This window comes from Tenrec ecaudatus, chromosome 16 (assembly GCF_050624435.1).
Source record: "Tenrec ecaudatus isolate mTenEca1 chromosome 16, mTenEca1.hap1, whole genome shotgun sequence".
Classification (NCBI taxonomy): Eukaryota; Metazoa; Chordata; class Mammalia; order Afrosoricida; family Tenrecidae; genus Tenrec; species Tenrec ecaudatus.
The window spans coordinates 105,096,663-105,110,330 of NC_134545.1; the positions used below are offsets into that span (position 1 = coordinate 105,096,663).

The 13,668-nt window shown below is 49.8% G+C and overlaps 1 protein-coding gene across 3 annotated transcripts in view; it reads left to right on the forward strand.

Moving 5' to 3' along the window:
* Window positions 1–13,668, forward strand: part of PLEKHA1 (pleckstrin homology domain containing A1) — a 49,162-nt gene that overhangs the window by 21,399 nt on the left and 14,095 nt on the right. For all 3 annotated transcript variants that reach the window (XM_075535009.1, XM_075535010.1, XM_075535011.1), the window contains exons 5-6: window positions 9,088–9,185; window positions 13,397–13,528. In XM_075535009.1, coding sequence (XP_075391124.1) covers window positions 9,088–9,185; window positions 13,397–13,528 — 230 coding nt within the window. The remainder of the gene's footprint in view (window positions 1–9,087; window positions 9,186–13,396; window positions 13,529–13,668) is intronic.

The window sequence follows — 13,668 nt, forward strand, 5'->3', positions numbered from 1 at the left end:
ATTCTGTTGGGTGTGAGCAGGTCATTCTCTTTTTTCAAGCATTTGTTAGAGGAGTAATGACCTGCCTGTCTCCATGGCGTCTCTGACATGTCCTTGAGCCTGTCCTGTCTTGAGCAGACTGCCGTGCTGACCTAGAACAGCCAGCATTTCCAAGTCAGTGAGTGGAGCTACATAGACTTGTCTAAGGAAAGACAGGCGCGAGCCAGATTTTGACATTCATTTTTATCTATTTACCAGCCTGTTAGTGTGTTCTCATCACGTGTTTATTGCAGAACCTCTGTGTAGCAGGCAGTGCAGAGTCTGCGACCACAGCTGTGATCCTCGCCGTGTTCAGGGAGCTTACGATGTGGCGTGTCTGCGAGCAGGCAGTTACAGTGCGCATGCTCCCGTGCCCCTGGGAGAGCTGGGGAAAGGCATGGGAGTAGGACTGGGTGACATCCCTTCCCCAGAGAGGGGAAAGCCAGGTGACAAAGATGGGGTGCCAGCAAAGATGGAGGGGGGAGAGCATGATCTTCATGTCATAGGTGGTGGTGATTCATCGGAGCCAGGATTGCAGACCATTGGAAAATACCTTCCTTTTATTGTAAAATAAAGCAAAAATGCACAAACACAAACGGCTTATTGGGTTTTTCCAGGCAGATACTCTTGGAGCTGTCATTTAGGTCAAGAAGAAAAACTGTCACCACTTCCCTACCCCCACCCCAGACCCCTAACTTTCCTGTGCGTCATCTGGTCGTGGTGGCCCTTCCACCCCTGGGCAAAGCATTGTTGTGGCGTTTGCAATGTTCCCGCTCCCTGTGTGGCTGCTGTGTTGCCGTCCGTGTCCTCACAGTGGCTCTGACTCACGGCCGCCCCTGAGCGACCAGGGTGCTGTGAGGGAGCTCGCTGTTGCAGCCCCAGCCAGGGCATCCTGTCCAGGTCTGCCTCCCGGGCTGACCCTCTGCTTCCCCAGGCCCCGTGTCCTTTCCCAGGCGCGGTCCTCTCCGAGTCTTACCCTCCTGGCCTCTAAGGTGCATGCTAGCTTCCGTTTTCCTGAGACTGATCGGTTTGCTTCTCTGGCAGCCCGTGGTGCCATATATACTCGTGTATAAGCTGAGTTTTTCCAGCATATTTGTTTATAGTTTTAGTGGTAAAATAGGTGCCTCAGCTGATATTCAACTCAGCTTATACTCGAGTATATATGGTACTCCCCTTTTAAAAAATCATCTTATTGGGGGCTCTTACAACTCTGATCTCAATCCGAAGTGTAAATAGTGCCCAGTCATTCGAGCGTTTGTTTAATCCTGCACAGGTCAGCAGTTCCTAGCTGTTCTGTGCTCCCAGGCTCCTTTCCTCCACTGGCTACACTAAGGACGCCGGCTCTGTAGTGGAGGCACATAAGCGCCGTAATTCAAATGCATCAGCTCTTTGTTCTTTCTTGTTTAATGCCCGACTTTGACATGCTTATGAGGTGGTTGGAAAGACAAGTATAACACCAGGTGGTTCTTAACCCACTTGCCACCTAGGCTCCTAACACCAGGTGGTTCTTAACTGTGCTTATCACAGTCTGCTGTACAGGCATGTGCAGTGCATCGGAGGCTTCAAAGAAGCATTGCAAGTCCTTTATTAGCGGGCTGAGGAGTCAGAGGAGCCACTGAGGAAGAGGAGACATGAGCTGGTGGCCAGCTAACTCCGACTTCATTCTTTACCACCCGCAGAGAAGCTGCGGGGCTGCACGGACCAGCATGTAGGGAGAGAAGGGGGTGAGCTAAGCCTTCAGCGATGCTGGAACAGGTGATGAGAGGCTGACAAGCAGAAAGGCCCGTGAAGGCAGGCTGCGATGTCCTGCCAAGTGGCGTGTACCTGGGAAAGGCAGAAGCGCACCTAGAGGGCGGGCGTCCGGTGACGGAAGGTGGGTTTTGTTCTGTGTTGACTCTGCATAGGTAGGAGAGACTTGGCATAGGTAGAGTTGGTAAGGGGCGTTTGCACTTTGCTCCTGATATCAGGCCCTGAATTTCGGTTGGTGGGGGGCAGGTTGGTGAGGGGACGAAGAAAGAGGAAACCTGTTGGAAGGAAGAGAGGGAGGGGTTTGTGGGATTTGCTGGAGCTGGAGGGAAGAGAGAAAGGCTTGCTTCAACTAAAGACCTAAAGGAATTAAAAGAGCCAATTAGGGAGGGCACCAAACTCGATTCCAAGGTAAGGAATTTAAACGATGGCGAAACTTGCAAACAAAGAGTGTCTGATGAACTGATGTAATTGAATTGGGGACTGGGTGGAGTTGAAGATCAAGAATAGGAAAATGAGGCATCTGTTCAAATCATAGGTGGGAGTTGGAGCCCGGAGAACTGAGGGGCTTTCAGAGAAATGGGGGGGAGGGGTAGTGAAAATTAGGGGGGGAGTGGCCAGCTGACCTCAAAAGAGGATGATTTTGCATGAAAGTTAGGCCCGTGTTTCTGGTGGTAGAATCGATGTTAAAGTTCCTTACTCTGTTTCTTCTGTAGGCATTGGCATGGGGGAGGTGTGTGTGTGGGGGGGGGGGGTGACAGCATCTAGTGGCAGTCAGGTGTCCAGAAAAAACATCTCATGTGAATAGCATGACACCTGGCCATCATTCTTTGACTATTGCTACGAAACAAACAAATTTTATGTAGAAACTACCTTGGATAGAGTTACGGATGTGGAAATGCGTCAGAGTCTTGTGAATGGAAGGCTGCTGGACTCAGGGCAGGGGATGGGAGAGATGTGCATGTGAGGCCTTCGCACACTGTAGACATGCCGCTCAAGGTAAAATCTCACGTGCCGTGGTTGAAGGCAGGTGGTAGGTACATGGTCATAGAGCCCACCCTGAGACTGAGTGGATTTGGTGGGGCTCAGAGACAAAGGTTAGTCCTGTATTAGTGTATTAGTAATTTCTGCCACTGACGATGGAGGAGGCTTCTTCCAGTCCTTGCCCTCAGAGAAGGAGGCTGGCTTCTAAAATGACACCTCGAATTCCATTGACAAGGGCAGCGGAAGCACTTCCTCTTCCAGCCCCTGTCAGAGCCCCCAAAGCAGCAAGAGCAGGAAGCACGCCGACCATCTCTGTTCCAAGGGACAGGCCTCTGCGGCCCGGAGGGTGGGAGGTGGGTGGAGGAATGATGGCTCCCTGGACACAGGAAGAGGCCCAATCAAAGCCCAGCTCTGGGAAGGGCGCGGTGTCTGGAGATGCACCGGTGACGAGGTACGGCAAACCGGGCCTTCGTTTGAAGGTCCACTTCAGATTCAGCCTCTGGGCCCCACCTCCACGGCGCTGTCAGGCAGTTGTCCTTCCCCCATCCCAGCAGGAAACGGGAGGTGGAGTAGCTCCAGAAATAGACTCGGCGATGTTCTTGACTTGGGGACGCTGGTGCCAGGCCAGGGAAGGGATGCGGCACATCACTAAACACGGGCGCGTTGGATAAAGTCCGCTCCCTGAGTGTAGCCCTTTCCCCACCTCAGCGGCCCCAGACCCTGGGCAGCAGGGCCAGGCGGAGTTTAGCCGGCCTTTGGGAACCTGGATGGTGGCTCAGACACCACTTAACACTAACCTGCTTCACGCTGTTCGCCCCATCCCCTTACTTCTTGGGGGCCTCCAGATGAAGACAGTGATGGTGCTGATGGGTAACATTTCATCTGCCCCAGGCACTGTGCTAGCTCCATGATCTTCACCCCTCACGGAAAGGATGGGTGGTGTTCCCAGGTGCACAAAACAGGGCCCAGAGCGATGAACTTACCTTTATAAGATGATGTTGCTGGGGATAATTTCTCTCTGACAGTTGTGTGAGCTACGTGGGCCTGACTGGCTCTGGGCTTGGGACTTCCCCTCCATAGCTCAGTGTGAAGCACATACACCTGCCACCTACACCTGCCACCTCTTTAAGGGCCCAGCCAATTAGGACTGAGGCAGACCCACGGGACAAGGCAGAACCGTACCCCAGGCTTCTGGAGACCATCCCCTCGAAAGCAGCCTCCTGGTTCTCCTGTAGAGGAGACTGGTGGGTTTGAGCCACCAACCTTGTGGGCTAGCAGTCCAACACGCCTCCCTTCCAAAGTGCAGAGGCATTGTATTCACACTGCAGGGTTAGAAGGAGAATAAAAATTCAAAAGTCTCTTCCATCGAGAAGGTACCTGTGGGGCAGAGTTGAACTGCTCCTGTGGGTTTTCGAGACGGTAACTCCTACGCGAGTAGAGCGCCCCATCTTTCTCCTACAGAATGGCTGCTGGTTTTGAACTCTTGACATCGAGGTTAGCAGCGTAATGTGTAACCCATTCACCCAGGTCCTTCCATAAATGTCATTAATCTTAAAGTATGTGTATTAGGACTTACTTTAAACTGAGCGCTGTGTGGTAGTCGGTGGTCTTTCTTCAGCTGTTCCAGGCAGACGCCCAAAACCATGTGGAAGGGAGACCCCATTAGAGGAGCACTCGGCTCCAGCCTCCGCTGAGGGACATTGCGAAGGGGTAGTGAGTGACTCCTTGCCAGAACTTAAAAACGAACGTTCTTTGTTGACATGATCGATGTCTTATTGACGTGCAAACTGTGTTACTTTGTGTTTTATGACATCTGTCCTTTCTCCATGGTCTCTAGGAAAATATTTGAGAGTCTTGACAGTGGGTTAATAACGCTCTCTAACTTCCAGAGCAGTTGTTTTATAGCACTTGGCAAGACAGACTTTCAAGTCTTTTCTAAGACCCTCATCTCAATGCCAGGAGACGCTGCAGCATTTGAGCCTCACCGTGCGTTTGAGGGATCTTTTCTCTGGAGCCCCTCCGCTGGCCTTCTCGTGGTCTGAGCGTCTACTGCTGGAGAAGCACAAGTGGACGGACGGCTTCAGCAAAGACCTCTGCTTCCAAAGCATTCAGGACACTGCAAGTCTGTAGTCAGAGCACTGGCCTGAGGGGAAGCCTGTCTCTTCCTCCCTCCCTCCTTCTCCCCCTCCCCCGCCCCCCTGCTTTGCTTCTTGGTTCCTCCGCGTCTCCATGTACCTCGGCCTCAGTCTCCCCCTGGGTCTGGGAGGTTCCCAGTGCGGGGCCCAGGTCCAAAGGAGACAGCCATTCTGTCCTTAGCAGCGACAGTCTGCATGCTGGTTTCTCACGCTGCCTCTGCCTCAGAGTGACCCGGCTCTGAAACCACTTCCACATTGAGGTTGTCAGAGCAGCACCCCACTCTTTCAGCCCCCAGTTCTGTCTTGGTCATCGAGGACGGCTACAGCAGAAATACCACAGCCGATGGCTTTCACAAAATGAACTTTATTGTCCATCAGTTTAAGAAGCTAGAAGTCTGAACTTCAGGCACTGGCTCGAATCAAGGCTTCCTCTACCCGTCAGCTTGGAGGAAGGTCATTGTCTCCTCAGAGTCTGCCTCCTGGTCCCTTGGGGATCTCCTTGTGTCTTGGCACCAGGCTTCCTCTGGGTCCAAAGGATGCTCCCAGCTCCCGGCCCACTTTTCCCTGTTGCTTCGCTCTCTGAGTAGCTCTTGTAAGATAAAAGGCGGGACTTGAGTTCTTGAGTCAGTTCATCTTCGAGGCTGGGATACCCCAATCCTGCCTCATCAACATACAGCTGTTAAGATTCATCGCGCTTAGCACAGGATGGAAGAGGATGCTATCAGTTGACCAGTGGAGGGAAGCCACGCAAAACTGGGGATCTTGACCTAGCTGAGTCGACCCATGTTTTGGGGCGACACAATCGATCCATGACAATAATGTTCAGCTGGCTGCTGATACGGCTTCACAAACTTCTATATGGATTTTTGGAAGTCATTTTGTTATTTTAACAATTGAAACAAGTAGAGCTAGCTTTTAAAAATTTTTTGCTACTAGTCTAATGTTTGAGTTTTTATAAAATAGATGTGATGTGTAATAAGCTTTAATTCATTTTAATTGTGCTGATAGTGTGTGGACAACTCTGTGTACATGTGCCCTTTAAAGGGATGTGTACACAAACACACAATTTAAAAAGGTGCTAAATGAGGGAAGAGCTGTGAACACCTAATTTGTGCAAGGCTGTGGAGGACATGGGAGCCCCAAACCCATCTGCAGAGTGTTTAGTCAGGTTAAGCCAATGACAGATCCCCCTAGTCACGGGCAAAGGTCTGTAACAGCCTGACTGTCAAACATAGATCATTGTCATCCTTATTACACTGGATCACATTTGGTCAGTTGACCTCCCGTTAGACCACCGGTTCTCAACTTGTGGGTCGTGGCCCCTTTGGGGGTCATCGGAAAACATTTTTCTGATGGGCCTAGAAACCAAGACACCACTCCTCTCTCTCCAGGCGAGTCTGCCCACATGCAGAAGTACCCAGCATGAAGACTGTTAACATGCCACACCATGCTTCAAGACAACATTTCATTGATTTGTCATTAGGAATAAATATTTCACAATGTATAATTACATATTGTTTTTGTGATTAATCACTATGCTTTAATTATGTTCAACTTATAATGATGAAAATACATCCTGCATATCAGATATTTACATTGCAATTCATAACGGTAGCAAAATCAGTGATGAAGTAGCATCGAAAATGATTTTATGGTTGGGGGGTCACCACAACATGAGGAACTGTATGAAAGGGTCACGGCATTCAGAATGTTGAGAACTGCTGCTCTAGACCCACTCTGAATTTGCTCTAGGTCAAGGGGATCTCTTGTTTGTTCCATCACAAAAATTGATAGAGGTCTTCTCTTTCTTGCTTATTGTTGGTATTTTTATCTTTGATATTGCTTTATCCTTACTCCATCATTTGTATCCTTTATTGCTTCTGTTGGGCTTCCCCGTTTGTGACGCACAGGAGTGGATGAATGCATAGAGATAATAACTGATGGGGGGTCTGTAGGGGGTGGGATTTCAGGAGTAAATAATAAAGGTGTGCGGGGTGGAGCACTAGAAGTGAATGTGAGTGTACACAACTCATTTAAAAGGTGATTTAATCATGGAGTGGGGGGAAGAAAATGTTCTGAAATTGATTGTGGTAATGACTGTACAATTCTTGACATGACTGCATGGTTGAATTGTACGGCATGTGGCCTGTGTGCCAACGTCCGACTAAGAAGAAAGTGCTAAATGCACTAAAAGTAACGAGGGCTGGAAAATAGAGGTGCTGATTTTTATAACCTTTGGCAAGGGATCTTTTCTGCACATGATACAAAATCTAGAAACACGAGAAATATCAGTAGACTTTCGCTGATGCCATTTTGAAGATGCCATTTCCAAAATAAAGACAAGTGATGGATTGGAGAAAATAAATGCCTATAATGAGACAGAAGGGGTTAACATAAAAGCTTTAAGTCGATTAAAAAAATGAATAAGGAGAAATTTGGATAAAGAAAATAAAATTCATGAAAGAATTACGTACAACTGGTACATATGAGGGCTGGAGGTACAGGGAATCCAGGGTGGATGATACCTTCAGGACCAAGGGTGTGAGGGGCGATGCTGGGAGAGTGGAGGGTGAGTGGGTTGGAAGGGGGGAACTGATTACAAGGATCCACATGTGACCTCTTCCCTGGGAGAGGGACAGCAGAGAAGGGGGGAAGGGAGACTCCGGATAGGGCAAGATATGACAAAATAACGAGGTATAAATTACCAAGGGCACATGAGGGAGGGGGGAAAGGGGAGGGAGGGGAAAAAAAAAGAGGACCTGATGCAAGGGGCTTAAGTGGAGAGCAAATGCTTTGAGAATGATTGGGACAGGGAATGTATGGATGTGCTTTATACAATTGATGTATGTATATGTATGGATGGTGATAAGAGTTGTATGGGTCCCTAATAAAATTTAAAAAAAGAAAAGAGGAGAAAAAAATGATTAGGGCAGGGACTGTACAGATGTGCTTTATACAATTGATGTATGTATATGTATGAACTGTGATAAGAATTGTATGAGCCCCTAATAAATTGTTGAAATTAAAAAAAAATTAAATAAAAAAGAATTACGTACAGATGGCCAATAAACATACAAAGCACAATTGCATCAGCAAATTCAGATTTAAACAAGGACTAAGGAGGTTTTCTCTGAGTGCCTTGCCAATCCGGGTTTATCCTGGAACCCACAGCTCACTGGGCCCCTTGGACGCAGGATTTGTTGTGGGGAGTCACTCATCCGTTGGGTGAAGACTGGATGTGCCTGAAGGGGCTGCTGAGGTGACCAGCCGCTAGACCCTGAGTGAAGCAGCGCGCCTAGGCCGGAGGGGCCACAGGGAAGAGGCAACGTCAGCAGGAACAAGGACCTTGGAGACTCCATCGTGACTACTGAGGAGTGTCTTAGGGGCCCACAGGGGAGTGTTGGCAGCCCCTGGAGCAGCAGGTGACCGTGTGCTGCTGTGGGAGGGAGGCACCAGGCGCAGGAATCAGGAGGGAACCCTGCCTTTTCATCAGCACCTGCCAAGGGCAGAGCGAGGCTGGAGCTGGCAAAGCAGGCTCGTGCCACCCACTAACCCCATTGCCCCTGGGGCGGGTGAGACGGTCAGGCAGAGGTGGTGACCAGACCTGGTGAGAGGGAGTCCATGAAGCAGGCTTGTGCAGTACGCCTGTAGGATTGTACATGGATCCAACTTTCTGAAAGGTGGTCTGCTAATCCCTGTTTTAAAATCCTAACGTGAATTCCCTTCGGCCCATTGTAAGTCTGTGTCAAAAATTTCTCCTGCAGAAATCCCAGACCATATGTGGAGACATATGGGGGAGCTCCACAACTTTCCTGGGAAAATGGAATGGACAGATAATGGGTTTTTTCCACATGAACTTTTAGAAGCCCCTCATCTAGGTATATTATGTTTCAGTGTATCATTTTATGTAATTTCAAAAACTGGAAATAGCCTAAATGTCCATCTGTGGGAGATTTGTATAAATATAGTATAAACTCTTCACCTGATTATCAACAACATGGCCACTAAAAATAAGATGTTTACTAGTATTATCGGAGGTTAAAAGCTGTATTTGTAGGGCGACCTAACATTTCATCAAACCCAAAAAGAGTTTTAGGGTATTGGAATTTAGTGAGGATTATTATTATATGACTTTGTTGAACATAAAATTAGAAGTAGCAAGTACAGAATCTCATGTGTTGTTCGTGTCTCGCTCTCTCGACAGTTATGAATGCAGGGATGAGAAAATACTTCCTTCAAGCCAATGATCAGCAGGACCTAGTTGAATGGGTAAATGTGTTGAACAAAGCTATCAAAATCACAGTAAGTCTTCTTAATTAATTTTTGACAGGTCTCTCAAGTCTTTAGACTTAAAAAAATGCACCCCCACCCCAACCCTGAGCATCTCCCTCTTATCACTGGCCAGGTACCTGAAATTTGTGTATGAATACATTTTCTTCTTGTGCTGACTCTTGGTCCTTAAATCAGCCCCTGGATGTCTGCTTCACCCATTGTGTACTTTAGCGATGCTGTGTTGCCCTGTAGGTCTCGGGGCCCAGGGGAAGGAGCCCTTTGCGAGCACTCTTGGTGGGAGGAGGGGGCCGGCCCCTAAGCCATGCCTGGGATGGGCATAGGGGAGACTGGGGTTGAAGGCAAGAGTGAGACGAGGAGAGAGAGCGGAAGTGGGCAGAGATGAGGCACCAGGGTAGGGATTGGATCTCAGCAGCTTGAGCAGCAGGGGTCCTGCCCACATGGCCTTGGGGCTTATGTCTCAGCTCTACCCCCCTTCTCTCATCCCTATCTTCCTGGAGTCTCCCCCCTTGGTCCCTTACCCCCTTTCCAGGGCTCCAGGCTCCTGCCTTCCAACCAGGGCCTCTCATCTGTTTGACTTTGTCCACGAGCATTATTATTTATTGATGGTTTTCCCTTGGCTGAATTATTATTAACTTGTATTAACCCTGACTTGCCTGGAAGAGCAATGCCGAGGAAGAGGGAGTACCAGACTGCATCGCTGCTAGGTTGGGGCATGATGATCTAAACCCAGTCCCTGCCAGCTTTTTGCAGAAAGAACCCACTTCCGTCCCTTGCTTATAAGGCCAAAGAATGGCTCTTTGGAGATTTTGTGTCCAGTGACAGCTAGCTCCTCCTGATGGCACCCACTTTCTCTCTTCCCGGCTCATCCGGGAAGCCTGTGTGGGGAATAGAAACCGCTTGCTTGTAAGTTGAAGTGTGTTTTCACTGAAGCATCCATGTCTGCTGGCCAACTTAAGATGACTTACTCTCAGAAAACTTATGCCTGGCGTCTGGTCCCTGGCACGTGTACGCCCCCTCCCCATCTCAAACGGCGTGCATGCTCCCCTCCAGGCACAGTGAGGGGCTAACCAAAGCTGCGTTTGCCTGGCCGCCGAGCAGCTTGGCACCGCGTGACAGCAGACACCCACGCGCTCCTCTGGCCCGTGCGTGCAGCCTGGGTTATGTTAGGGTGTGCACTCGGGAACGCAAATGAAGCCCGTGTTCCTGAAAGAGTTCCACTGGGCATGTGCAGGCTTTTACTAAACGTGGCCTAGCTAGAACATTTCCTGGCCACTTGGCTGAATTATTATCCTGCCTCCTGCCCCCCAGCCCCTTCTCCAGTTTCAGTCAGAAGCAGCCTGATCTTGGTGTAGTCAGACGTAGGAGTCAGGGGTCTTCGGCTTTCCCTGTTTGAGGGGGGTGTGCTCGCGAACACTGTAGTGTTTTAATGACGTGAGCTTGTCAGCATGGCAGGGACACAGACAAGGGACCGCGTCCTGTTTTCAGTAGGGCAACAGTTACCCAGCTCTGTGATCTTGCAGCTCTCTAAGTCTGTAAGGCCGAGCTTTTCATGTTTCTATACTTCACAGTTAAACATAGAAGCACACGTATAGGAGCCCTTATGCTGTCAACATAGGGACTGTGATCGTCTACAGCGGAGACCACTGAGAGGGTCGCCTTGACTCAGGGATGACTTTTATGGCAACGAACAGCTTAAACCCTCGGCCACTGAGTCCTGCCCTGACTCTCCGCCCCGTGGGACAGAGTCGAACCGCCCCAGGGTTTGTGAGGCTCCCGTTGGAGGAAGCAGCTGGCGGCTTCCCGTCAGCAGCCTATCACTTAGCCAGTGAACTTCCTATGGGTACAAATTTAGCTCTTGGGATAGCACTGGGTTTCCAGGCTTCCGTACGGTGTGTTTTATGTTAGTTTGATTCTTGGGAACAGCTTTAGCCATTTAAATTTTATATCCATTGTACACAGTGGAGTATGGAGTTTCCTTGAAAAATCCACAGCCCCGTTGGCACAAGTTACATTTCTCTTAAGATATTTTAAATTCTCTTACTGCTGTTTCCTGGGAGTGGTGTAGCTTGGTTAATGTTTTCCTGTTAAAATAGTTAAAATACATGATGTTTTCATCAGAAAGTGGGCAGGGGCGGGATCTGGTAGTACTCCCGTTAGGTCCTCCGCTGCTCCCTGGAAGGCGCATGAACCCACCCGTGGCTCTGTGGGAGGGAAGACCTGGGGTCTAGCCCTGGGAAGATTTCCACCAGGAGCCCGCCGGGCAGTCCTGCTCAGGCCTGTGGGTCACTCTGGCACACAGCAACAGCAGCAGTCGTTAGAGGGAAGAGGCTGTGGCCTGAGCCCCTCTCGTTGTTGCACATCTACGGGATTTTGTGTAGGGAAATTCTGTGTGCTACGGCACCGCCTTTCAGAAGCTCCGTAAGAGGCATATCCTCCCAGGGGGAGCGGCTTCTCCGTGAGGGTCTTCTTCCCTCCCTTCCTCTGGCGCGGTGTGGACGCAGTGTGGACACGCTGCGGGGGGTGGAGGCCTGAGAGAAAGCTGCAGGGGAAGCCTCTCGCAGGCGGGAGGGGATTGACGGAGATGGGCCGTCACCCAGAGCTGAGTCTGTGTCCCGCATTCCCTCTCGGTGGGTGCAGTCTGCAAGGGTCAGCGTCCTGTGACACGCACTCTATGTGAGTGCCCAGCAGCTTGCAGAAGGTACTTGGCAAAGCCTCGGCCTGCGGACACAGCTGGTGCCCGTTTTTCTATAAACCTGGTACATGCAGCAGCATATAAAGTTTCTAGGCAGTTCTGGGTGCTGGCTTATGAACACCAGAGCTTGAGACCCACTGCTTTGGGCTGACACACACAGGTCGGTCAGGCCTATGTGTACATTGTGACGGTGGCTCCTGACGTTACGCCCGTATCGTGCCAACTGGCGAGCTGTTTAGTCGTAAATGAGATGGTTTTATGCCAGTTTCTCGGTGCTTGTTGTCGTGTTTGAGGATTTCTGAGTGACTACAAGACTCTCAGAAATACCCAGACACACTTAGCAGAGAGAGGAAGTCATATCGATTGTGCCGAGCATAGATTATTACATTTCATTCAGAGCCTTAAAATTAATTATCAAAATACAGAGTATATGCTTAACCATCTGTAGGTCACCTCCCCTCCCAGTAAAAAACAACAACAAAAACCCACGATGAACCATGTACCTTATTCTCTAATCTGACCCCAGAAAGAAAGCTAAAATCTACGTTAAACAGTTGCGATCCCTCCAGTCGTGTGGTGTGACTTTAATGGGGCACGAAGGAGGAAGGGCTGCTGCTGCTGCTGTGGTCCTTGCTTCCACAGCTCCGGGAAGACCGAGTTAAGTTCTGGTGCCTGTCTGTGGAATGCTTAGTAAGTTTTAAGGTATTTTGGTTGATGTACATCAAGGATTTTGTTGTCCTATTTCCTAATGCTTTTGCTCCGAGTCAGCCTGTGGACATTGATTGAATACTGTGCTTCCTGGTTCACTCCCTTGCCTCATCAGCACATGAAGTCCTGATGGCAACTTATCTCCTTAGCGCCTCCAAATGAGGTCATCAAGCTGTGATCTGATTGGCAGGCTAAATTCCATCCCTTCCCTCTAAGTCTCTCAAAGACAGCCGATGATGGAACTACCACAGAGGGTCCCCCCCCCATCCCCCCTTCTGCAGCAGTTGCAGTCAAGGGTCACAGTGGGAGAAAGGGTAAGGTGACGAGTCAGGGCGAGAGTATGATGATAGGGATGCTGATCAATTGGAAATAGAGAGATGCAGCTCGAAGCGAAGTATGCAAACCGAGCTAGACAATGCTCAAGCCAAAATCCAACTCAGTGCTCCCCAACGCATCTGAGCCGCTTCCCTTACTCCTGCAGTGAGGATCCCGATCCCGTCATCCTGCAGATAGGGTTGTTAGGGAATTTGGTGGGAAAATATGAAGGGGCTTCAGAAAGTGTGTAGACAGATGAAATGAAAATGGGAATTCTCCATGAGCTTTTTGAAGCCGCCTGAGTAAGACCTCTGTGAAGCGGTGACTGCTGTAGAAAGTGGTAGCAGGCGGGTGAGAAGGTCGGGAGTGTCTGTGTGCACGCACACCTCCTCAATACGTCTATGTCGACTGCTTCAGCACAGTCCAGGGCACAGCCGCCGGGACTTGTGTGATCAAAGAGGCTCGTGTGTGACTGCAAAGTGATTCTGGTGGCTCACTCTCCCAGGTACCAAAGCAGGCCGACGCACAGACTCCTTCTGATACTCTGAGTCGCCAGGGCGACCACCCGTGTACAAAGCACCAAGTGTCTTACAGAACGGACATCGTGGGTGGGGTCCCCATCATTACCCCGACTCAGGTAACTGTCTGCCCCTCATTGTGCTATGTTGTTCCTGAAACCCACCCAGCATGTCTCTGCTGAGCTGAGGCCATACTGAATCCAGAAGGAAACACCTCACGTTCTTTCTTATGTCAGAAGAATGTGCTTATTAGATAACA